The 25,848-nt window shown below is 38.4% G+C and overlaps 1 protein-coding gene across 6 annotated transcripts in view; it reads left to right on the top strand.

Moving 5' to 3' along the window:
- Positions 1-25,324, top strand: part of SCAF4 (SR-related CTD associated factor 4) — a 61,986-nt gene extending 36,662 nt beyond the window's left edge. For 4 of the 6 annotated variants that reach the window (XM_002830628.6, XM_063720869.1, XM_063720870.1 and 1 more), the window contains 11 exons: positions 306-473; positions 992-1,077; positions 1,808-1,998; positions 2,840-2,940; positions 3,359-3,472; positions 4,649-4,805; positions 7,165-7,322; positions 9,883-10,048; positions 10,131-10,217; positions 10,375-10,566; positions 23,999-25,324. In XM_002830628.6, the coding sequence (XP_002830674.3) occupies positions 306-473; positions 992-1,077; positions 1,808-1,998; positions 2,840-2,940; positions 3,359-3,472; positions 4,649-4,805; positions 7,165-7,322; positions 9,883-10,048; positions 10,131-10,217; positions 10,375-10,566; positions 23,999-24,957 (2,379 nt within the window). In that variant the 3' untranslated portion in view covers positions 24,958-25,324. The remainder of the gene's footprint in view (positions 1-305; positions 474-991; positions 1,078-1,807; positions 1,999-2,839; positions 2,941-3,358; positions 3,473-4,648; positions 4,806-7,164; positions 7,323-9,882; positions 10,049-10,130; positions 10,218-10,374; positions 10,567-23,998) is intronic. The other 2 variants (XM_063720871.1, XM_002830630.6) reach the window with 1 other exon arrangement.
- Positions 25,325-25,848: the final 524 nt, after the last annotated feature.

Here is a 25,848-nt window from a genome sequence, read left to right as displayed (position 1 = left end):
GACTTGAAGTTCAGTTTATCGCATTGCTTCCTTATGTAAATGACGGTATTTCTTTAAATATTTAAAACTAAACCTGTGTGTTCATAATTTTAAAAAGAGTTAGAGGATTTTTAACCTATATACTTGGTATGTAACAATTCTTGCATGGAAGTTGTACATATGGAAATTGTTAAACAATGTTGAATGTCGTTGTAACTTTTCCTTGATCAAACTTTATTGAGGATATTTTAGTTTTATATAATAACTAAAGGTTTTCCAAATTATTTTGATAGCTATTACTCATACACTTTCTTTAAAAATGAAAGGTTCCCCTTCCTCCTAATGGACAAATGCCAGGATTTGGACTTCTTCCTACACCTCCATTTCCTCCGATGGCTCAGCCTGTGATTCCTCCAACTCCACCAGTGCAGCAGCCTTTCCAAGCTTCTTTTCAGGCACAAAATGAACCACTTACACAGAAGCCACATCAGCAGGTAAAATTTTATTCTCAGATAGTTGTACCTTTTTTTTGTTGCCTTGACTTATATGCAGATTTCTCCTTATTTGCTTGCTGTCTTCATTTTTGAATATGAAGAAAGACCTGGGTACATATTAAACCCTCTCAGTGCTCCAGGTTTTTCATCTGGAAAGTGGACATACTAATACTGCCAACTTCCATAGGATTCTGTGAGGTTTGATATAGAGTGTTGAAGGCTTAACTAGTGCCTACTTCACTGCATTAGACAACGGTTTAATAAAATGGTATGTAATTTAAGCAAAGTAACTTTACCAGAAGTAGAGAAATATTTCTTTTAATCTTTTAAACAATATAAAAGTGGTTTTTGTTTTTTTTTCCAGTGATGGCCAATTGTTACTAGTAATTTGGTCCCAGGCAACCAAAAGAGAATTGCTTCAGGGCAGGAGATTTTTAATGTAGCTTTTGTTAGATTTTTGTCCTCTTGCTTTTATACTTTTTAAATTTCTCATTTTATCGTGGTTTTTGTTTTTTAAGGAAATGGAAGTAGAACAACCTTGTATTCAAGACGTTAAGCGACATATGTCTGATAACAGAAAGTCAAGATCTAGGTCAGCATCCAGGTAATTTATAGAAAATGTTTTTTCCAACCCTGTATGTCTTAGGGGACATAGAAATTAAAATTAGATTGGGTTATTTTCAGATATTCAGAATGTTAGTAAAATAACAGTTGGTATATTTGTATTTGTGTGTAGAAGGGGGCAGGTGAAGTATTGATTTAAAAAAAAAAACTGCGTCGTTCATCTTACGTTTTTTTCCCCTATATTTGAGTTGCTCAGATATAACGGAATTTTGAAGATATAATTCTATGCCATAGGTAATCAGTATGTGGTATTAGAAGAACTATATTTTCAAAGTTCCATTACAACTTTATCAGCCAGCAAAAGTGGAAAGATCACAGTAATGCTGTAATCAGAGAATGTTTTTAATTGCTGCAGAAAAGACTTTACTAAGAAGATAGGTAACAGTAGTAGCAGTGTATCTCAACCATGAAAATTAGCTACTTAAATTACAAGGATGTAATTTTATATAGTACCAGACGGCACTGAAGATGACAGATACTTTTATTATATAAGCTGTCAACATTGTTTATTTTATTTAAATAATGTGCATGATTTCTAATTTGGGACATACTAAATCTGTAAAATGAATTCTCGGCTATTGCATTCTTACATATCCAAACATTAAATTACCTAGGTTTTTTTTGTTTTCTTTTTTTAAAATTAGTATGTGCTTATATTTTCTGGTTTTTGTCTATATGCTATGCATTCTCCCTTCTCTTGAAAACATTAGGTCACCAAAAAGGAGGCGATCTAGATCTGGTTCTAGATCTCGAAGGTCTCGGCATCGACGTTCTCGATCTCGGTCCAGGGATAGACGCCGACATTCTCCCCGATCTCGATCCCAAGAAAGACGGGATCGAGAAAAAGAGAGAGAACGTCGACAAAAAGGCCTCCCTCAAGTGAAACCGGAAACTGCAAGTGGTAACTCAACCTTTATATTCAAACCTCATGTACTATTTTTTCATGTCTTGGGTTTAAAGTGTTTTATAACTGTTAGCAAAACTGTAAAAGAAATGTTACCACTGTGTTGATTTTTATTTGAAATACTGCTTTCTTGTGCCTTGTTTATGCATTGATGTATACCCTTAGATTTGGTTTTCTACCTTAAACCAGCTACAAAGCAGCAGTAAGGAGTGAACCAATAATTTACAGAATGTATTCACTTGCATTATTTTCTGAATCTCATCAGATGTCTTCAGAATACATTTAGTAAGGTGTGCTAGACATATATTTGATATAAATCAGTAACTATTAAGATGACTAAGATTTTAATTTATAGTATGACTAGAGCATATGTAAGATTTCTGATTCAATAGGGCTTATCACCTAGGACACAACATAAAAGAAAAACCATCAGCACTTCAGAGTGGAGAAAGGACAGTTACATGCAAGTGAACAGCACTGAGCTGGTTGGTAATCAAGAGACTTGAGCTCCAGTCCTAGTTCTGCTGTTCATTGGCAGGGTGAGGTGGGCAAGTTATTGCTTCCCTGGCTTCAGTTTTTATAGATGAAATCTTTAGATCCATCTACAAAAAAAACAGTTTTTTCCAACTTTTATGTATACCTTTCAGTATCCCAGTTCTGTTTCTGGAAGTACTAATCAGTTTTCTAGAATTTTTAAAATGTATGTGAGATTTACTATATAAACTTGTGGTGTTGTAATATAGTTCATGAATATTTTGTGTAATGATTTTTTAATGTAAGCTACAGTGCTGCTCATTATCAAATGTGAATCTCTTTATGATTGTAATTTTATTTTAAGTTTGCAGTACTACCCTCTGGGTGGGGCAGCTGGACAAAAGAACTACTCAGCAGGATGTTGCCAGTCTCTTGGAAGAGTTTGGTCCAATTGAATCAATTAATGTGAGTGTTTATTCAGTTTTTTAAGTATGATGGACAGGTGTGAGTAATGTCATTTTATGAAATGGAGGACCTGAGACCAAAGTTACAATTTGCCCAGGTTTATAGATGTGACTAGAGTTTAGGTGTTCAGAGTCCATGTTTAGAATTATCTGTATTTAACATTTCTTAGAATTCTTTGTATTTAACATTTCTTGGGTAACCAAGTTTAATTTCAAACATTTCTAGGTAAGTCTTTATATAACAAAGCTTAGAGGACTCAGTTGAGACCAAACTTGAATTGCCAACTTAGAAATGAATTTAACCTTACATTATATAACATGGGGTGAGGGTTGGGATTGTTGGAACTGCTTACTTGGTGTTGTATCTTGTTGCTTTTCAATTTTGTTATCTTTTATAATATTAAAATGTTTTGGAGCAGATGATTCCTCCCAGGGGTTGTGCCTATATTGTTATGGTTCATAGGCAAGATGCCTATCGTGCCCTGCAGAAACTGAGCCGAGGAAACTATAAAGTGAACCAGAAATCCATAAAGGTACAGTCTTATATGTTATAATTAATTTTTTTTAAATAGGCAGAAGGGGAAAAATATGTGGCATATAAAAACTAATTTGGGTCTTCGAAATGACTTTCAACACTGAGGCATTTCATGTGCATCTTTTTTTTTTTTTTTTTTTTTTAAGAATATCTCCTAGGCCGGGCACGGTGGCTCACGCCTGTAATCCCAGCACTTTGGGAGGCCGAGGCGGGTGGATCATGAGGTCAGGAGATCGAGACCATCCTGGCTAACATGGTGAAACCCCGTCTCTACTAAAAATACAAAAAATTAGCCGGGCATAGTGGCGGGCGCCTGTAGTCCCAGCTACTCGGCAGGCTGAGGCAGGAGAATGGCGTGAACCCGGGAGGCGCAGCTTGCAGTGGGCTGAGATCGCGCCACTGCACTCCAGCCTGGGCGACAGAGCTAGACTCCGTCTCAAAAAAAAAAAAAAAGAATATCTCCTAAAAGAACTCCAGTGTTTCAGCCTAAAATTGTAAATGTTACATGCATGGTAGAATTTGTTTTGTTTTGTTTTTCCTAAATGTGGATGGGTTCATCAAGGTAAATTAGTGCTTTAAATATAATGTCTTTTAGCAATATGTTTTGTCCTGTTCAAAAAATTTGGATACTGTATTTTTAAAGTTTGCCATCTTAGAATTAACTGAAAAATACTCAACCAAGGTGGAGAAAAACATATAGGTACATGGGTATTTTTCCCCTAAGGAGCTAAAGTCAGTGTTTCCTCAGTGTCTTAACACCCCATTCTACCGTTGGATTGCACAGCAAAAAGATTTTGTCTGATGTTAAGTAATTACAAGGCACCCCTAGACTTAGAAAAGTATTCCCCAGTATACTACTAGGCTATTCAGGGAACTTCAGCCTTTCCCTGTTAAACTTTTTCCTTTTCTCTAAGTTTTATGTTGGCTGGGTTGGGTGAGAGTTGGTAAGGAGAAGATGCCAGTGAAATTTCCATCCTAGGACAAAGTGAGAATTAAAGGGTAACCAGTTCTGTAGTGAGAATAAGGCTTTGAATGAGATCCAAGCTTAGCTGGTCCAGATTGCTCCCTTGCTGCTCGAGTCCGAATGGATAGAATGATAGAGAATAATACTCTCAAGACTTATGACCTTGTTTTTCTTTGTTTTCTTTTTATATTTTCACTAATGGTGAAATAGATTGCCTGGGCCTTAAACAAAGGAATAAAGGCAGATTATAAGCAGTATTGGGATGTAGAACTTGGTGTTACTTATATTCCATGGGACAAAGTCAAGCCTGAGGAACTGGAGAGTTTTTGTGAAGGAGGAATGTTGGACAGTGACACACTTAACCCAGGTAAAGCAGTATTTAATTTCTGTTACAGTTCACTTATTTGCTTGGGTAGTACGTATGACAAATCGAATGTCCTGTTCCTTGCATTAGGACGTGATTTTTGAGATTTTTTAGTATCACTCCTGTGTCAGTATCTCCATTATAAACTGAGGGTTAAATAGTGAATGAGACAAAAAGAGATGCAAACACAAGTGAAATACTTATTGATTATGGGGTCTGTGAATTATAGAATTAAGTAGAACTTTTCCTGTGAAACTTAATAAATCATATAGGTCTTAACTGAGCATCTTTGGTATTATGTTTTTTTTATTTATTTTTTGAGGTGGAGTCTCTGTAGCCCAGGCTGGAGTGTAGTGACGCAATCTTGGGTCACTGCAACGTCTGCCTCCCAGGTTCAAGCCACTCTCGTCCTCCAGTCTCCCGAGTAGCTGGGACTACAGGCGCGTGCCACCTTGCCCGGCTAATTTTTGCATTTTCAATAGACATAGGGTTTCACCATGTTGGCCAGGCTGGTCTCGAGCTCCTGACCTCAAATGATCCACCCTACCTTGACCTCCCATAGAGTTGGCATTACAGGTGTGAGCCGCTGCACCCGGCCTGGTATTGGGTTTTAATCCAGTGCTTCATGATAATTACCTTGGAAAGTTTTAGATAGCCAGAGAAGCAATCTAAAGTAAACGTGTAAGACAAGGAATTGCAGTTATTTGTGGGCAGAAATATTTAAAATGCCAGATTGACAGTGAGATTGCAGTGGGGAAAATTGCAGAATGCATGGGCATGACCTGGAGATTGCTAGACAGAGGAACAAGGAGGAGCATAGGATGGCATGGCAACATAGAATGTTCTTTGTTGTTTTTGTTTCGTTTTGAGATGGAGTCTTGCTCTGTCACTAAGGCTGGAGTGCAGTGGCATGATCTTGGCTCACTGCAACCTGTGCCTCCCGGGTTCCAGTGATTCTCCTGCCTCAGCCTCCCAAGTAGCTGGGACTACAGGCGCGTGCCACCGTGCCCTGCTAATTTTGTTGGTATTTTTTTTAGTAGAGACGGGGTTTCACCATGTTAGCCAGGCTGGTCTCGAACTCCTGACCTCAGGTGATCTGCCTACCGCCTCAGCCTCCCAAAGTGCTGGGATTACAGGTGTGAGCCACCATGCTCGCCCTCACCACCCTCAGAAAGAACATTTAAAGGAAGCTTCAAGGCTGGGCACGGTGGCTCATGCCTGTAATCCGAGCACTTTGGGAGGCTGAGGCAGGCAGGTCACTTGAGGTCAGGAGTTTGAGACCAGCCTGGCCAACATGGTAAAACCCCATCTTTACTAAAAATACAAAAAAAAAAAAAAAATTAGCTGGATGTGGTGGTGGGTGTCTGTAATCCCAGCTACTTGGAACGCTGAGGCTGGAGAATCACTGGAACTCAGGAGATAGAGGTTGCAGTGAGTTGAGATTGCGCCACTGCACTCCATCCTGGCAGACAGAGCAAGACTCTGTCTCAAAAAATTAAAATAAAATAAAGGAAGCTTCAAGCAGGAGTGATGGTTTGAGAGCCAAAAAGAGATGAAACAATGCTGTACTATTCCCACATCCCACTCCCTCCCTGGATGTACAAAGCCTTCATCTAAGGATAGAGCTAGATTTGTGTTAAGGCAATCAGGTATTGAGGGCCTACTATGTGCTGGACATCTGGGAGGCTCTAGACAATGGTAAAAAGAAGAAGTTGGTGTAATCTTGGAGCTCATGGTCCAGTGGAGAATGTATTGAAAAGGTCAAGAATATAGGAGAATCTCTGATGGGAGCCAGAGCCTCAGAGGGCAGGAAGATGGTTTTGTTTTCACTTGACTAGAAGATATGTGGAAATAGGTGGAAGGTTTAAGTTATTCTTTAATATTAGTGAAAATTTGTTCAGGAAATATTGGGTGTTTCATTATCCTTTATTTTTAATACTTTAAATAATACATTCTTGTGGTTTATGTAGAACCACATGGTTTATGTAGAACATGGACTGTAGAACCAAATGTGTCTGAGTTGAATCCATCCCTGCTATTTACCAAGAATGTGATCTTGGGCAAGCTATCTTTGCTTTTCTCATTTGTAAAATGGGAACAATAGTAGTATCTACTTGTAAATGGTTGTGAGAACTAAATAAGCTAGTATAAATAGAGTGCTTGTGACAGTGCCTGGCACACAGTATGCATTCTTTTACATGTTTCTATTGTTGTTAATTTAAATAATTACTATTTCTAAAATTAGCATGGGAATTTCTTTAATAATTGGGCTAGGTTTTTATAATCAACATTTTTCATTTCTAGATTTAAAGTTACAAACTGAAAATGGTAAACTCTTGTTAAATTTCTTTCACGCTCACAGATTGGAAAGGAATTCCTAAGAAGCCTGAAAATGAAGTTGCTCAAAATGGAGGTGCTGAAACCTCACACACAGAACCAGTATCACCCATACCTAAACCATTACCTGTTCCTGTCCCTCCTATTCCTGTTCCTGCACCTATAACAGTGCCACCTCCACAGGTGAGAATATTGGGACATGACTTAAACTTTAAGTGCCTGAAAGGTCCCTTTCTAAATCTTATTGTAGATATATGTCTGGATTCATAGTAAAAAACATGAGTACATATATGTGCATATTAATTTTTCATGTTTTGTCAGATTTAAAGTTTATATTCTTCACAATTTTTTTTTTTTTTTTTTTGGAGACAGAGTCTCTCTTTGTTGCCCAAGCTGGAGTGTGGTGGTGATCTCGTCCCACTGCAACCTCCACCTCCCAGGTTCAAGCTGACCCTCTTGCCTCAGCCACCTGAATAGCTGGGATTACAGGATTACAGGCATTCGCCACCACACCTGGCTAATTTTTGTACTTTTAGTACAGACGGGGCTTCACCATGCTGGCCAGGCTCGTATCAAACTCCTTGCCTCAAGTGATCTGCCTGCCTTGGCCTCCCAAAGTGCTGGGATTACAGGTTTGAGCCACCGTGCCTGGCCCATAAATGTTTATACAACCAAAATAAATGTATATTGTCTTACATCTGTCCATCCAGATTATTCAGTATCAAGTTTCATAGGTTCTCCCTACTTTTTTTCTGAGTCTTCATTCTTCAGGGACTTTATGTTCTGAAGAAACTTGGATATGTACCCAATAAGCTACTGCTTTGAGGGACAGGGATTTTCTTAATTTTCACCTTGGGTGCTATCCTTATGAAATTTTTAAATGGATTGAAAACTTCATAATAAATGCCATTTAACATGAAGGTGTGTTCTTATTATAAAATGTTTGCTGTCTTTGTTACTTGAAAAGAAATACTAGATTCTGGTAGAACTGGGTTTAATTCTCAACTCTATAGTTTATATTCAGCAGTATGATATTTGGCATGTAACTTAACCTATAAGCTTCAGTTTCCTATTTGTAAATGTGCAAATTCCCTTTCCTGGCTTTGGCATTCCTCATGTGTTAGAGTTGTTTTGAGGGTTAAATGAAATCATATATGTTAAGTACTCAGTATGTTTTTTGTCACGTCATAAGAGCTGAAAAATGAAAAACCCTTTGAAAATTATAAGAACTTGACCCATAGTTCTGTGTGTGATCTACTAGATTTTTCTTGTCTTCCTTCCTCAGTTTCTCACATTAAATCTGAATCAGGTAAATCTGAGCTATCATAAAAGTGAATTGTGTCTTCATTTTCTCAATGTGAGGGGAAAACTGTATGCTTTGGTACGTTCTTGGCTGTGATTTAAATGGACTCCCCTAGTTGGCAGACTCTTCAGTTGACCTTCTGGATATGCCCTTCCAGTGCAGGTTCTAAGCAAAATTCAATGTGTGTCAGCACTCATTTACAGAAACCTGCCTAATCTGTTCAAATAGTGGTCTCCAACCTTTCCGGCACCAGGGACCGGTTTCTGGGAAGGCAATTTTTCCATGGACTGGAGTGGAGGATGGTTTCAGGATGAAGCTGCTCCACCTCAGATCATCCGGCATTAGTTAGATTCTCATAAGAACTGCACAAGCTAGATCCCTCACATGTGCATTTCACGATAGGGTTCATGCTCCTATGACAATCTAATGCTGCCACTGATCTGACTGGAGGCAGAGCTCAGGCGGTGGTGCTTGCTTGCCCACTGCTGTGTCGCCCATTTCCTAACAGGCCATAGACTGGTAACGGTCTGTGGCTGGGGGGATTGTTAAAATTTATCTTAAAAAAAAAAAAAACAACAATAGCTAACGTTTGTTGGGTATTTAAGTGCCAGGCACCAGCACTTAGTATGTATTAACTCATTTAATCTGCATAATTATGTGTGGTTGGCACTTTGCCGTTTTAGAGAATTTAAATAGCTTGCTCAAGGTCACACAGCTAACTAAAGCGGGTGGGAGAAGCAGACAATTTGGCTCCAGGACCTGTGATCTTAGCCATTGTGTAAATTGCCAAGTAGCCTCTCTTAAAGCTGTATTGCTGAAAGGACCATGGAACATTTTAAAATGTATTACATGATGTCAGAACACCAATAAACACTGATGAAATATAGTGTGAAATTGTTGTCATAAAGTGAAGAGCACAACTTTGATTTCTTTCTTTCTTTCCCTTTTTTTTTTTTTTTTTTTTTTTTTTTTGAAGACCAAGTCTTGGTCTGTCGCCCAGGCTGGAGTGCAGTGGTGCAATCTCGGCTCACTGCAACCTCCACCTCCCGAGTTCAAGCGATTCTTCTGCCTCAGCCTCCAGAGTAGCTTGGATTACAGGTGCTTGCCACCACACCCAGCTAATTTTTGTATTTTTAGTACAGACAGGGTTTCGCCATGTTGGCCAGGCTGGTCTTGAACTCCTGACCTTAGGTGATCCGCCTGCCTCAGCCTCCCAAATTGCTGGGATTACAGGTGTGAGCCACCACACCCGGCCCACAGCTTTGATTTCTATCAGTTGGTATGAAGTTAACTACCACCTGTTATTTAATAAATTGACTGGTCTAATAAGCACACATTAAGAAACATCTATTTTTTAACAGTATGCTCTTTTATCTGTGCTTACTATATGGATGGGAGGGTGTCTAGATAGGTGGTTTATTCTTTTATCTTTCTTTCTAGGTCCCACCACATCAACCGGGTCCACCTGTAGTTGGTGCTCTCCAGCCACCTGCTTTCACGCCTCCTCTGGGAATACCGCCTCCAGGCTTTGGTCCTGGTGTTCCTCCTCCCCCTCCTCCTCCACCATTTTTGCGCCCAGGATTCAACCCAATGCATTTACCACCAGGTGCACTAAATTGTCTGTGAACATACTTTAGAGCCTGCGATGGAGTGATACAGCATAAGTTGACTTTTTTTTTTTATTCTAGGTTTTCTGCCTCCTGGACCCCCACCTCCTATAACTCCACCAGTATCCATTCCTCCTCCTCACACTCCACCAATAAGCATCCCAAACTGTAAGCATGTTTTTTTCTTTGTGTTTGCTTATCCTCTTGGAGCTGGGTGTAGGAGGGAGAGTGAACCGGTAATAGGGTCTATAGTATGGCAGAAGAATGTTGACCGGGAGATAATTAATTATTCAGCTTCACATGTTGATATAATTATATTCCTTAGCTACTATCGCTGGTATAAATGAAGACACTACAAAAGACTTATCTATTGGAAATCCCATTCCAACAGTGGTGTCTGGGGCTAGAGGAAACGCCGAGTCTGGTGACAGCGTGAAAATGTATGGCTCTGCTGTGCCACCTGCTGCACCCACGAATCTGCCCACTCCTCCTGTAACCCAGCCTGTTTCACTTCTTGGTAAGTTATTTTTTTTTATCATTAGTTTTCCTTGCCCCACCCCCACCCATCCCCAAGTTAGGTTTTTTAAAAAACAATGTTAATTTTGGTAAAATTATCTCCAAGACTGGCTTTTTTGGTTGTTTCGTTTGTTTGTTTGTTTTTGAGGAAGATCTTCCTCTTAAAGTCAAATATGTGTACTTGATCTTTACCAAGAGATAATCTCAAAGACAAAATCATGTTTGTCTGTCTTGAATAAAAGTTTGGATCTTCACATCCTTATTTGGTATAGAAAAATGATTAAAAGTAATCTGTGCAAAGGAATTGGTACAGAGTTCGTAATTCACTTAACCTTAGTCTCTTCCCAGCTTTTAGGAGATATTTCTTTAACAGCATAGGTTTTTCTCTGTCTGGACCAATAATTATCCATCTGAAACCCCTGGACTTGGATAGCATTCTTTGTGGGCTAGCAAAGAAATCATCTTTGATACATTCCAATAAAATGGCTTTGTTTTCTAAGTAGCAGTTGCGCAGCCTGAGGTACCACTTTCCCACTCTCTCTCAGTTTACTTGGCTGGAGTTTATCTGTTGTACTTTTAACCCACAACTTCAATACTGTGATCAAGGGCGATGTGACTTAGATCTTTTACATCTTTAAGCAGGCTTACTCTTGCCTGCTTAAGTTATGAATAAATACATCACATGCTTGTTACAGTAGACCATCTTTTAAATTAACAGATTGTTGTATTTGAAGTGGTATTGCCAAATATAATTAACACTTGAATCCCCTAATTGGAAGTTAATATCTTGAGAGTATTACAGTGTTCTAGTCCTGTGAGCCCATAGTATTTTTCACAGGTATATGCATATGCCTGTTTGCTTTCATAATCTGAGTTGTTTTAGGAAAGAACCCATTGATTACCTCTGAGATGTAGGACTGTGAGACATTGGTTTGTAATGGAGGACTTTTACTTTTCACCTATGCTATTCAGTACTGTTGGAATTTTTTATTTTTTGCATGTACTACATTTATAATAAAAAAAAATTTGTTTTTAAATGGTATACTGTATTCTGCCCTCCCGTAGACTAAGCTTAGGCTGATAATAGCCTTGATTTTATTTCCCTTAGTACACAGATTGGGTAATGGTAAAAGAGGATTTGGGATTAAAATTTATCACAAGTGATACAGGAGTGTAGTTACCATAATGATGGAAAATGATTTGTTTAATGAGGAAGTTGCTTAAGAGGTCTACCTTCCAATGGAAGTCATATCATAGGAGGAACATTGGACTAGGAACCAGGGAACATCCTTGCATCTGTTTTGTTATGCCTTTTTTTTTTTTTTTTTTTTTTTTTCATATTAACATGATTGCACAAGAATCACAGAATCTGGATAGTTTTCTGATCAACCCCTTCTTCACATCCCACATACACACCCTTGATTATGAATCCTAGTCTAAGGTCCATGGATGTTAGACTACCTGAAACTATTTATAAAATTGCTGCATTTGTGTTTTTTACTGGGCTTAATAAATTTATTGAATGAGTGAGAAGATCTCATGAACTCCAGGAGTTTAATAACCATTGCTTTCAAGCAACCCTGAAGAGTAGTAAGTAGCCTGCCTGTGATTTAACATTTAGGTCTTGAAGACCCTGCCTGTTATTTCTTATCACTACTGAACATACAATTTAACCTCTGCATCCAACATGTGCAACCAAACACAGATGAGAAGTTGGTGAGCTTGGAAAAACGTAGTAAGCTAGGCATGGCTAGAAAAGTAATTAAATTCTGAATCAGTCATAGTGTGTATCACCACCTGACATACTGTTTGCATGTCCATCTTCCTCCCACTAGATGGACCCATGAGAGGGGAACATTTGTTACATGAGTGGGTGGTTTTCAATGCAGGACTGTTCATATTTTACTTCTGATGATTATCTTCATTCTAAAACAAAATTTTGAAATTGAAGGCTATTCTAAATCCAGAAGGGTTTAGAATTTGACATAAGAAAAGTGAAAACAATTTTGTTAAAATAAGCACTTTGAACTAAAATGCAGTATGTTAGTTCAGTCATGAGAAGCCTTCCATTTGCCTTCAGTCAGCAGTCTTGAAAAGAATATCACAGGAGTTTTGATCTTATAGAGGAATGAGTTTTAAATGTGTATGCAAGTTAAGAAGGGTTCATCCAAGACTAACCAGTTTTATCATTTTGATAAAAGAATGTGGTAACCACACTGCAGTATTGCAGTACTAAAGGATCAGTAATTAGGTTGGGATAACAAGTGATGGAATCCCAGAACTAAGATGCTTTGGTATTTCCTCTTGGTGCTCTAATGTTTTCTTTTAAGATAATAAAAGGAATTATTATGCTCACCAGAAAACTATAAGTCTAGAAGTTGATGCTAAACTTCAGTTTTCTCATCTGTAAAGTGGGAGAAAAATGACAGACACAATGGTGTCACAATGATTTAATGGGTTAACATTCATAAAACACTTGCTTTGGGGCCTGCTGTAGGGCAGGCACTTAGTGAATGGTGGGTGCTTATATTACAGGTAAGAAATGTCATAGATGGTATTTGTAAGACCTAGAGAAGAATATCTTTTGCAGTTCTAAAATTATATTACTTCATCTGTGATTCGTTTTAAACTGTTATATTGGCAGACAGAGGAAGCAAACTTTTTTTTTTTTTGAGACGAGTCTCACTCTGTCACCAGGTTGGAGTGCAGTGGCGCAATCTCATCTCACTGCAGCCTCTGCCTCCTGAGTTCAAGCGATTCTTGTGCCTCAGCCTTCCAAGTAGCTGGGACTACAGGCGCATGCCACCACGCCCAGCTAATTTTTCTGTTTTTAGTAGAGACTGGGTTTCACCATGTTGGCCAGGATGGTCTTGATCTCTTGACCTCGTGAGCCACCACACCTGGCCTACTTTTTAGGAAAAATTTATCTTGACATAGTTGTCTCAGATATTTTCAAGATAGATTAGATCATAAATTTACACATATTAAAGTTCCATCAGTTGGCTTAATGAGAAAACGTGTCAGTTTAGTGATAAATAGCACACCTACTAGATATCTATAGTTTTTCCAGTGAGCGAGACTTAACTGAGTTCTTGGATCTTAACTTGTGAAACGTGGCAATATTTTTAAAGTAGTAGGCGCCAAACAGTTGTTCAGTGGGTCTCCAAAAATTCTGTAGTGAAGCCTGATTATACTGGAAAGAGGCAGTGGGTGCCTTAGGGATGGTTTGGTTGTATCATCAGACTTAAGTGCGGGTGTTAGTTTGGGAGTAATTAGTTGAGTTGTGCTACTGAATTTGGAGGGAATAAAACCAACTTTTAGAGATTTTGATTCTTTTAGTAATACTGATAATCTGAAAATATAAAATTACTTGATGCACAATAATTGATTATTATTTGATTTTAAAGAAATCTCACACAGCAAAATAGCTACAGTGGTGGTAGTTTCATAAAAGCTAAAGGTTAACATTCTACAGTTGTTGGTCACTTAGGAGAGAAGGAATATTACAAATGATAGCAATTCAATTCATTCTCTTTACTGTATAAGTGTTTGTGTTTACTTTTCAAAAACTTTTGTATAACATGTATCTCTAATATGTACAACATATTTTTATTAAAAAGTTCATTGTAAATGTAAAGTTTGGGTTACTTTGGTGTTCCAAACAATAAAAAAGAATACACAAAAAAATGTTTGTTTGTGTTACCTATCTCTGCTGTGTTACTAGTATATCCAAAATATCTTTTCAAGCAAAAACTGTTCTAGGTCGAACTCATTCCTTTTATGGAAAATCAAAGCCTCTTGACAAGTATGTTTATTCATTAATTATCAATATGAAGAGATTACCACCAGTTTTTGTGACACTACTGTAGCTGATGGTAAAATTTATAAATAAGAATTGAGTATTTGTAAGATCACTTCCTACTTGTAATTTTTGTTACCAAAGGTTTTAAAGCAAGAGTCACAAGTTGGTGGCCTGTGGCTGAATTACTAGGCAGTGGTGTGATGCGCTGCAGTCCTGGCATGGCTTCAGTAGACATTTGAGTTGATGATTCCAGATTTGGACACCTCAGGAAATTGTGGGGACAGAATTGGTTTGTGAATTATATTTAAACAAGCATAAATGTTTTTATGCTATCATTATGATCCCTGAAACTGCCTAGAAGATGAATAACTTTGCCAGCAATATCAATGCCAGTATCAATTGGAATTTGATTTTAATGATTTCACTTAAGTTTGGATTTCTTTGCCCAGTTTCTGTCTAGAATTTTAGATTTTTTAGTAGCTCATTTTTAGCAACACTTATTAGAACATTAAAGCACCGGTCTACTAATAATGCACTAGTTAGCCACTGACATTAAAAGGAATCCTGAAGAAAATTCTAGAAAGTAGAGTTCTTAAAGTACTAACATAATGCGTAATTTTTTAAAAAACAATTTTTGTGTTTTAATTTTGTTTGAATTTTGATGTTTGGTTACATTATAAGCTAGAGTGATATATCAGGTATTTAATTTGGTACCCAAAAAGCCTGTTTACTTATCCTATAGAAGTGTTGTTCTTTGAAAGCTTTAAAATATTTGAATTGGTACTCTAATTATTGTATTATGTTATTCCACTAGTGTTATATAGTAGAAATGGTTCTTAAATACGAATTACAGTACCTTCAACTTAGTATATAACATTGTTCATTGGACACAGTGGATAATGCAAAATAGTGATTAATCTAGAACAAATACTTGGCATGGATATGAATTTACACATGAACACACCATAGTTTCTCACAAGGCAAAGCACTTCAAATGAAACATGGAGAAAGTCTTGCAGAAAACCTTGAAATATTTTAACACATTGTCTCCATTTCTCCTGGGCTGTCACCTCCTAGGCTGCTCTAGAGTGCAAGTCTGAAGAATGTCTTAAATTTAAATCTCTCTGAGGGACATCTTGAGGAAGGTGGGAGGGGCAGTAACTCTGGGCTCTAGATTGATTTTGGTAGACAAAAATCAATCTAGATTTTTAATTGCTGTAAAGAATTTCAGGTAAGATTTTTTTTTCCAACTAGTATTGAAAATAAAATTGCCTACAGATATTCTCATTCAGTGATAGAAAGTTAACTTTAGATTTCAAATTTATTGACTCTAATAGTGAAATTTTAACTCATAGCTATTGCACTTTGTCAATTATAGTAACATACTTAAGTAATTATTATTATGCTAACTGAAATTCCAAAAAGCAAATCTGTAGGAAGTTGACCATGCAGAGCCTACTGTACATTATTTTGAAAAAACCAAGCATTTAAAAAAGATAATCATTCTCCAATTTCACTTGTAATTCTGTTTTTATGTATTAGATGTTATCAAAACATAATATACCCTTATGCCAAAAATAGATGAGTCACATCTCAGTATATCTGCATTATATATTATTGAAAACTCAAATTTCTCTTAAGAATCTCTTGCTAACATTCCAAGCATCATTTTAAAAATATAATCTTAATGTATAATACAATCTGAAAGATGCTTTTTCTCATTCTTTGAAAATTAGCTCCTTATTCTTCCATTTTCCCCAGCTCTCAGAACATAGTGCCTTCTATAAGAATAACCTAGGAGTGTTTTCAGAATAAATAGGCCTAAATGTTATTGGTGAATCTAGGCAAAGGAAATAACATGTTGGTTGTATTGTTATTTCAGTTTTCTGCAGGTCTGAAATGAAAAAAGGATAATACTTGCTGATTAAAAAAAAAACCTAGGGATATACGCTTAGGGATCTTCAGGCATTGATGAAAGAGATGAGTGGTTGATACATCTTTTTCTTCACGTGGGAAAATTTCATTTTTAGTTCATGCAGAATGCCACAGTGACACTCATTCTGTAGAGATCAAATCAAAACGGTGGAACTGCAACAAAGAACAGAAAAGGAGGTTGAAAGAAAACATCCTTTCTCAAAGTTCAAGTCCTCCTAGGTTTATGCTGGAAAGATTCTTACCACCCTGGGAAAAGACCTGGAGCTTGTAGCCTCTATTCTTAATACCCTGAGAGGTATCTTCTCCTTGATGAGGTTGGTCATCACCTCTGCAAACACCATTCACTCATATGTTCAATAAATATCTAATCAATAACCATTGTGTGCCAGGCACCCTTCTAGGTACTAGAAATACCAGAATGAACAAAACAAAACCTGTCTTTCTGGAGTTTATATTTTCGCAGACCTGGGCTAATAATTTAACATGGAGATGTTTCTATGAAGAGAGTAAAACAGGACAGTTAGGCAGTATAAGGGTGTAACACGGATATGTACAATTTTAAATGATTGTTAGGGAAGGCATCTGAACCAGTAATGAAGAGAATACCCCCGTGTAAATACAGAGGAAAGGAATGTAGAGTGAGGACCAAAGGAAAGGGGGCCTGAATTGAGATGGGGCATGGATTGTTGAAGGACCACAGCAGGAAGGGAAAGCAAAGGGAAGAAAGTGGCAGGAGATGAGCTTAGAGAAGGTTGTTGAGCACTAGGCTTTGAGTGCAGTGGGAAATGGTGTAGTCTTTTACCCATGCCATGATCTGATGTACAGTTTTTAAAGTATTACTGTGGCTGTTAGAGAAACAGACTCTAGAAGTTGGTAAGAGTGGAAAGGAGACCGGTTCTGATGCTGTTGCAGCAGATGAGATGGGAGCTAGCCCACGTTGGACTGCTGCAATGGAAGTGATAAGTGGTTAGAGTCTGAAGATATTTTGAAGATAGAGCCTTCAGAATTGCCATATTACTTAAATACGGAATGTGAAAAAGAGTCAAGAATGACTCAAGTTTTTTATGTGAGCAACTGATAGATGTAATTGCCATTCCTGTGATGCACAAATCTGTAGGAGTGGGTTTGAGGGGAGCCTATCATATTAAAATGCTGGATATTCTAACTTTGATACCCAGGTACAGATGTCAAGTAAACTACTGGTAACATCTAATAGAGCTGCAAATTCTGGCATCTTCAGCAGATAAAGATAATTTTTAAAGCCACAGGAGCCTGTGAAATTACCTAAGGAGAGAATATAAATAGAGAAGTGGTGAGAGGTCTGAGGACAAGAATTCTTCAGCATTTGGCAGCTAAGAATATGATGCTGTGAGACTAAGGTAGACATAGTTCCACGTGCCAGAAACTCTTAAGCAGTTTGTGTATATCAATCATTTAACCCTTGCAGCCCTCAGGGTTATCTTCATTTTATAGATGGGGAGACTGAAGCACTTGGAGATGAAATAACCTTCCAAGGGTCACATAGCTACAAGTAGCAGTGTTAGAATTCAGGGTAGCCTCACTCCAACAGGAGCCTGTGCTTTTGACCACTGTCTATTCTGTACTCTCCAGCAAAGGATACTGAGAAGGTACAGCCCGTGGGCTAGGATACAAATGTAGAGGGAGATAATCTGAAAGCCAAGTAGAGTTTCTAGGCAGGGAAGAGGGAGACAGAGGTGAACTGTCAGATGACACTAATGGATCAAGAAAGAGTGCTGCGACTTGGCAGCTGGATTTAGCAAAATGAAGGCTCCTGGTGACCGTGAGAAAAGTACTTTCATTGGATTGATGAGTTCAAAAGCCCAGTTATATAGGGTTGTAAGAGAGTGGGAGATGAAGGATACAATTAGGATTTTGAACATCTCAGGAGATTTGCTATAGAGGAGAAAAACAAAATGGGGTAATACCTGAAAGGAGATGCAGGGTGAGGGAGTTTTTAATTTTTGTTCTTGTTTCTGAAAGATGGGCAAAAACTACAGCATACTTACCATTGGGAAGCCCGGTAGAGGGGAGAATGTTGGTGCAAGCAAGAAGGGCTGTGTGCTCGGTTGTTACGTAGGTGAGAGGGGATAGATCCAGGATGCAAATAACGGGTGTAACCATTGGAGCACGGACAGTCACAGACAGCAGGAGTAATGTGGATTCAGGTGCAGGTAAATTGGTAGATTTCGTGGCATGTGGGTGGATGAAAAGTCTTTTTCTAAAGACCTTTTTTAAAAAATGATAAGCCAACTAGGGTAAAATATGGTATATTCATATCACGGAATATTAGTAATAAAAAATGAAGGACTTAAACATGCAACATGGATGAACCTTGAGAAGATAGGCCAAGCAAAAGTCAGTCACACGGGACCACATATTTTATGATTCCATTTATACAGAATGTTAATAGGTAAACCCACAGAGACAGAAAACATTACGTGGTTGCTTAGGGATGGGACAGATGAGGGGAAAGCTGGGGAAATAGAGATGGCCCACGGATGCAGGATTTCCTTTTAGGGTAATAAAAATGTTCTAAAGTTGATTGTGATAGTTGCCCAATTCTGTGAATATGCTAAAACCATTGAATTGTACATTTATGTGGGTAAATTACAGGCTGTGTGAATTTTACCTTACTAAAATTACCAAAAAAAACAACTAAGAGTAGACAGGATTAAGGAGGACCTTGAACATGTGTCCTCATCCAGGACATGAGAATGTGGATTGACTAGGAAAATGTTAGATTACTGGCCAGAATGAAGGGTGCACTTGGGTTGTAGTTACAGAAATTTGAAATGAGAGCAGTCAGCATACTCCACGTCCAGGTGGAGATTAGGCAGAAGAGTTGCATTTAAAACCAACATTGGGGATTTTCCAGGCAGGTATGGTGAGGGAGAGCCATACCTCCAAAGCAGGTAAGGATTAAGATAAAAACATGAAGGGCCTGGCGGGGCATGAGCCTGGTGGGATTGAAGATTGTTTGGGGAAAGGAGATCTGGAGAGAATAACCTGGAAAGAGGAGAAGCAGGTAAAGAGTGGGGTACTTGACATTGGGAATTTGGAAGTAATGACTTTATTAGTGATCAAACATCTAGAGCTCCTAGAGATGGTGGCTCTGGTAGAATGGAAGATAGGGTTGTTGACCAAAACAGGTAGAGGAACTGACTCGTTCCTCTTTTTCTGTAATGATCTCACTGAAATTTTGCATCCTCTGCAAAATCCTCTGCAACTGATGCAGTTGGTCACTCCCACAGTATTTAAATCAGGCCTTTTACATTTTATGTTTTGTATCTGTCTCCCTGACTGCATACACTCTGTGGTCCTTGACAGAAAGCCACTCTATTCATTTATATGCCTTTTGTATCCCTTATGCGCATTCTCCTGAGATTTCAAGGTCCACGTTGGACTCCAACTATGAAATCAACCTTCCTTTCTCCCACCTCCCCAGTAACCCTTTAATGTACTTGTTCTTTATTTCACACCATTTCAGGCATCTTCGCTGTAGATGGTAATGGTGTCTCCTCACCCCCTTTTTTAATTGTAAAACAACTGTTTTTTGGATCGTCATAGGAAATATTTACAGATTCTTGGTTATTTTTAGTTAAACTCCAGTGTGTTTTCCATACTTCTCAAATTTGAATTCAGGCACTTAAGAGCCGTCACTGTTTTGGTCTGCCCTAACGCCTTGCTGTATAAAAAATTTGTTTCCCAGGTCTGAGCCCTTTTTTGTTTCACCTGTATTCCAGGGGAGTTAACACCATCACTCTTCTGATCTTGCGTTGACAGCTGCATCCGCTCATTTAAGGCAGAGCTGTGTTCCTTCATCGCTTACACCCCGTCCTTCCTGTCCACTAAATGTCTTCAGTGTGTCCTCCATCTCTAGCACCTCTCTTTCACTTCAGTCTCTTATCACTATCACCGTCACTGCTGGATTCTCCGAATAAGTGCCTAACTACTCTCGAGGGGCCTTCCCCTCTTGGCTATCCTGTACACTACTTGCCAGAAGGATCTATCAAAAACAATCATAGAATCATTTATCCCTGCTAAAAATTCCTTGGTTTTCTGCACCACTAGAGGTCAAAGTCCAGGTTCCTCCTCATGGCATATAGGGTCTCTGAATTGCCCTGACTTATCTCTTCAGCTTCATAAACCTCATCTGTATTTTCTCCTTTCTTCTTAGTTTTCATCAAAAGTCATTTTATTGTGGTTCTGTGAACCACACACACCACTGCTTTACGTTGCTATATGCCTTTTCAAAAGCTGCTAGTAACGTCTTGATAGTAACGTCCTTCCGTAACTCACTGGCCTTGTCTATTTTCCTTTAAGATCCAATTCAGACACCCCCGATGACTGCCACTCAGATTCACACACCAGCTTTGTGAGTCCCACCTCTATACCACCATGCTAGCTTGTGCCATCTCCTACAGTAATTGAAATTTGTCTATTTCTACCAAACTTTGTCCCTTTTGAAGGAAAGGACTATTAAATGAGTTAATAGAAAATTCAGATATTTAATACATAATGTGAATGAATTGAGTTTTTTAAAAATTTATAACTTTAGAAAACTCGTCAGTGATATCGCACATCATACTTCCAGATGAAATGAATAATTGCTTTGAATGCCCTTTTCACCTGGGTAACTCACAATATACTCCAATGGTTTATGCCTAATGCCAGCTTTCCTAATAAGGACTTCCTAGCTAGCATGCTTGCCGGTCTTCTGCCACCTAATGTGTTTTTAATATAACTGATTATAAAAGCATTACATGTTCACTGCAAAAGGGAAAAAAAGAAACTACAGATAAAAATTTTTTTGTGGTCTGAAGGCCATCTGGGGCTATGGGCATCTTCTATCAGAAATCTATAAATTTAGTTGGCTCTCAAAGGGTTAAAAGGAAACCCAGCTGGCCACATCTTTTTAGCTTTATTTACAAAGAAGGGAAAGGATTTGAATGTATAATGTTTTAAGCAAATGCCACACACAAATATCCACATGTATCAAACAAGTAGGCAATTCTTTATAAAAAATTGTGCTTTTGTATAAGGTTTATGATTATTGTAAATTTTAACCCTGTTAATTTATACCCTCAAATGAATGCTGTAAAGTACTTAAGAGATGTGATCCTTCAGACTGGGGTTTGTATTTTATCATCAGGGCCCATTTTCTCTCTTCTGTACAAAGTTGAGGTGGCTTTGCATCCTTTGGCCACTGTCAGATACTTGAGGAAGCCAAGTCATGGGGCAATCAGGAGTAGGACCTTTCCATTGCCCTTCAGGAATCACTTTCCTTTTGAAGACTCATCTCAGCTAAGTTCTCTTGTTATAATAAGATGCTTTGAAACTGTTTCCCCCGTTTTTCTGGTGTTATTTTAAAATTTGGCTTGGCCACTTGAACCTATAGATAGGCACCAGAATGTGCTACGCTGACCTCCATAACAGTAAACATTGGTCATTTTAGTCCTGGAAAACAAATCTTTACTGATAAAAGGTGATGGGAAAGTAAAGTTCTGTTTGTTTCAGGTGTTTCTATATAATGATCCCTCTAATAAAATAGACTGTGCCTGGGCATATACATTTTATGTTTTGGATTAAAGTCCACAGGTGTTGGAACTACACTATTCCTTTACAAAGTGAAAGCAAGGACATGTGCTTCTGTTGCCCCAGTGTATGGTATATACTCAGTAAATATTTCCCAAATGATGTGAAGAGTGTTTTATTTCTATCTGAGATACAGTGTAGCTGGTGTCCTGTACATGTTCATTGGGATTTTCCCAAAGTGTCTGAAGAGCCTGTGAAGGGACAGAGCCATCACCTCATCCATTTCACAGTTTCTGGCGTTTTTGCTGTGGTAATCAGCATTTCCAAACTTTAGACCTGACATGAAAGCTCAATGTATTTTTTCCAGTTACCGAAGTACTTGACTTTAAACTATAGCAGGTGTTGAAGAAGCAGGAGGAGTTGATTAAGATTTTAATTATCAGAAATGGAAAATGTTGTGTTTGTTTTTTGCAAAATCAAATGTTTAGTATTAGGATATTTATTACTTTTCTAAATAGATGTGCAGAATAATTTCAGCAGTTACATGAGCCAAACACTGAACTCACTCTCATGTATTTTATCCTATTTGATCTCAACAAGTGGCAGGTATTATTACTATGCCCATTTTATAAGCCAGAATACTGAGGCACATGTCCAAGATTGTATTTCACTGAACATAATGTATTTATCTTTAAGCATTTAGAAGAAGATATTTTTGTTCATGTAAATACCAAACCTGGTGAGTCTTTATGTTAAAAGAGTATTATAAACCAGTTTACATACCTTTTCAGGTCCACTTTAGTGCTGAAGTGTGACGTACTATTGGACAACACGTTGTGGGTAGCAAAAACTAAAGTAGAAGTTCTTATTTAGCATGATATAATTATTAATACATAAAATCTAGAAACAGGACTTGTTAGTTTGCTAAAGTAGGTGGGAAGAAGTTTATTCAAATTGTAAACCTAAAATAACATGATGCTGGGGAAGAAAGAAAATAACTAGTACTAAAGTATTGGTCATTTTTCTGTCAGTGTCACCCAGGTATTTTTCTTACCATTGCTAACTGATCATAACCCATAACTTGCTCAAAGACCTTTCTGCAGCACATGGGTAAATAGCATATTCTTAACAGTATCTGGAACGTTTTCCATTATCAGAATAACTCCTTTCAGTCATAGTATTATAGTACTTGTCTTGTAATATTTATATTTGCAAAAGAATAAATTGAGAGATTCCAATGCTTTTCTGTTACCTAAGTGGTGAACCCCAAGCAGAAAATGACAGGTTGTTGACCTTGTGTGACTCTTATATCAGTATGAGCAAACCCTCATGTAGATGGGAAAATAAAACCAAGAAGTCACTGTTATTTCAGCAGCACCAACCTTACCAGACTTGCCATCTTTGGAAGAATGAATAGAAATAATGAATAGAAGGTGAACAGCTGAACATTGAGTATTATTCAGGTCGTGATGGCCTCGCAAGTTAAATATCGTGCTGTGCCTTGAAAAAGGAACTGTAACAATAAACTTCACATTTGCGTATGGATCTTTGTTTTGTAGACATTAGTGTTTATTTGATGCACATTGCATAGTAACTGCATGAGGCATTTTAATAATATGGACTAAGTGTAGCATGAAGTCAAGGAGATCTTCCTCTTCCCTGGGTTTTCTAGGTCAGTGACCTCATTTTTTTTCTAGTAATAAGACTTAGGGTGTAAATTTTCTAAGTGTGCACCTGCAGTATGCTTAGTTAGCTCGAATAGTTACTGATAGTGAATGTATTCATCTCATTAGGACTTAGCACACTGTGTTTCTCAAATGTATTTGGAATGGGAAAACAGCTTCTAATGAAAGCTACAGGAGATTTTGACATACTCTTTGAAAATTGTTATTACCATTACTATTTTATTTTCCAGTTTATTCTGGCCTCTACCTGTATTACTTTAAAAATGTCTTTGCAATTGCTTGCCTTAGGTTGTTACTAGGCCTCACACTGGGTTTGTGACAAGTAGAGTGGCAAACAATATGAAATTTGAAGATTGTGGGTTGAATTTTATTTTGCTTTAAGCTCCACAGAACACAGCTGAAACTGGAGTGCCATCTTCTGTGGTGTTTACATTTTTATTTTTGTCGTCTTTTAGGCACTCAAGGAGTTGCCCCCGGTCCTGTAATTGGACTTCAGGCACCATCTACTGGTCTTCTTGGCGCCCGGCCCGGTCTCATCCCACTCCAGCGCCCTCCAGGAATGCCCCCACCTCACTTACAGAGGTTCCCTTTGATGCCACCCCGTCCCATGCCACCGCACATGATGCACAGAGGCCCACCGCCAGGACCAGGGGGCTTTGCGATGCCTCCACCTCATGGAATGAAAGGTCCCTTCCCACCGCATGGCCCCTTTGTTAGGCCTGGTGGAATGCCAGGGCTCGGGGGCCCAGGGCCAGGCCCAGGGGGTCCTGAAGACAGAGACGGAAGGCAACAGCCGCCGCAGCAGCCACAGCAGCAGCAGCCACAGCCGCAGCCGCCCCAGCAACCACAGCAGCAGCAGCAGCAGCAGCCGCCACCATCACAACAGCCTCCACCAACACAGCAGCAGCCACAGCAGTTTAGAAATGATAACAGGCAGCAGTTCAATTCAGGTAGAGACCAAGAAAGGTTTGGAAGAAGATCTTTTGGAAATAGGGTGGAAAATGACCGGGAACGGTATGGGAACCGTAATGATGATAGAGAGAATAGTAACCGTGACAGGAGAGAGTGGGGAAGAAGGAGCCCTGACCGGGACAGGCACAGAGACTTGGAAGAGAGAAATAGACGCTCTAGTGGGCATCGAGACAGAGAGAGAGATTCTAGAGATAGAGAGTCTCGTAGAGAGAAGGAAGAAGCCCGAGGAAAGGAAAAGCCTGAGGTGACAGACAGGGCAGGTGGTAACAAAACCGTTGAACCTCCCATTAGCCAAGTGGGAAATGTAGACACTGCTTCAGAACTTGAGAAGGGGGAGTCTGAGGCTGCAGTCCTAAAGCCTTCTGAAGAGTTACCTGCTGAGGCTACCTCATCCGTTGAACCCGAAAAGGATTCTGGCTCAGCAGCAGAGGCTCCTCGTTAGAGACTGGAATTTGTGAAAATGTGACAGTGATACTTCCTGGAGTGTAGAGCTTGAGGTGTACAGATGCTGTATTATATCTGCTCCCGCTGTACTGCAGCCCCGCGCCAGCTGGTGGGGAACTGTAAGCAATTTGATTGCTTCCCTTCTATTTAAAAATAGCCACAAAATAACAAAAAATACTGAAAATATGAATAAATATTACCCTTTTTGCTGTAACTTTTTAAAAGTTTTGACTTTAAAAAGTTTACAAATCGTAATTAGAAGTGCTCTCTATTTTTTTTTTTTTTTTTTAATTTAAGACAAGGTAACGGTGAAAGCTCCTCAAAACAATAGGGATGTTTTTAATAAACTCTATTTTCGTAACAAACTTTAATGTGTGCTATTCTTCCTACACTGCATTAAGGTGGAAAAGGATTGTTCACCATCAAAATTTGAGCTGTTAATACTGTATTGGAGTCTAAATTAGACTTATTTGATGAAAATAGACATGTAGTTATTCTCATTTTCATATGTAATACTTTTGATTTTTAGTGTTTCAGTCATAAGGTAAAGGTTAGTTGTTTTAATGTCAATTGAAAAGCTGTGTTTGCAATTCAATCGAGGTTTTTTTTTTTTTTCCATTGGCTTTGTGGTATATGTTGCCCTAACTAACTGGTAAGGAGATTTTGCTGGGGGAAAAGTTGGATCCCATTATTACACGTTGTACTATAAATTATCTGACTGCCTGGGTATTACGTTAGAAGGTTGCATGTGTGTGGGGTTTTTTTTTTTTCCAACCATCCCATTGAATTTTTCAAAAGGGTAAAAGAATCAAGGTTAACATTTGCAACCTAAAAGCTTTTTGTTGTGTTTGAGGACTTCAATGCAACCTATTATTGTTTCCTTATATAA

Source organism: Pongo abelii, chromosome 22 (genome assembly GCF_028885655.2).
Source record: "Pongo abelii isolate AG06213 chromosome 22, NHGRI_mPonAbe1-v2.0_pri, whole genome shotgun sequence".
Classification (NCBI taxonomy): Eukaryota; Metazoa; Chordata; class Mammalia; order Primates; family Hominidae; genus Pongo; species Pongo abelii.
The sequence above is the reverse complement of the archived record's forward strand: the minus strand, read 5'-3'. Positions and strand labels throughout refer to the sequence as shown.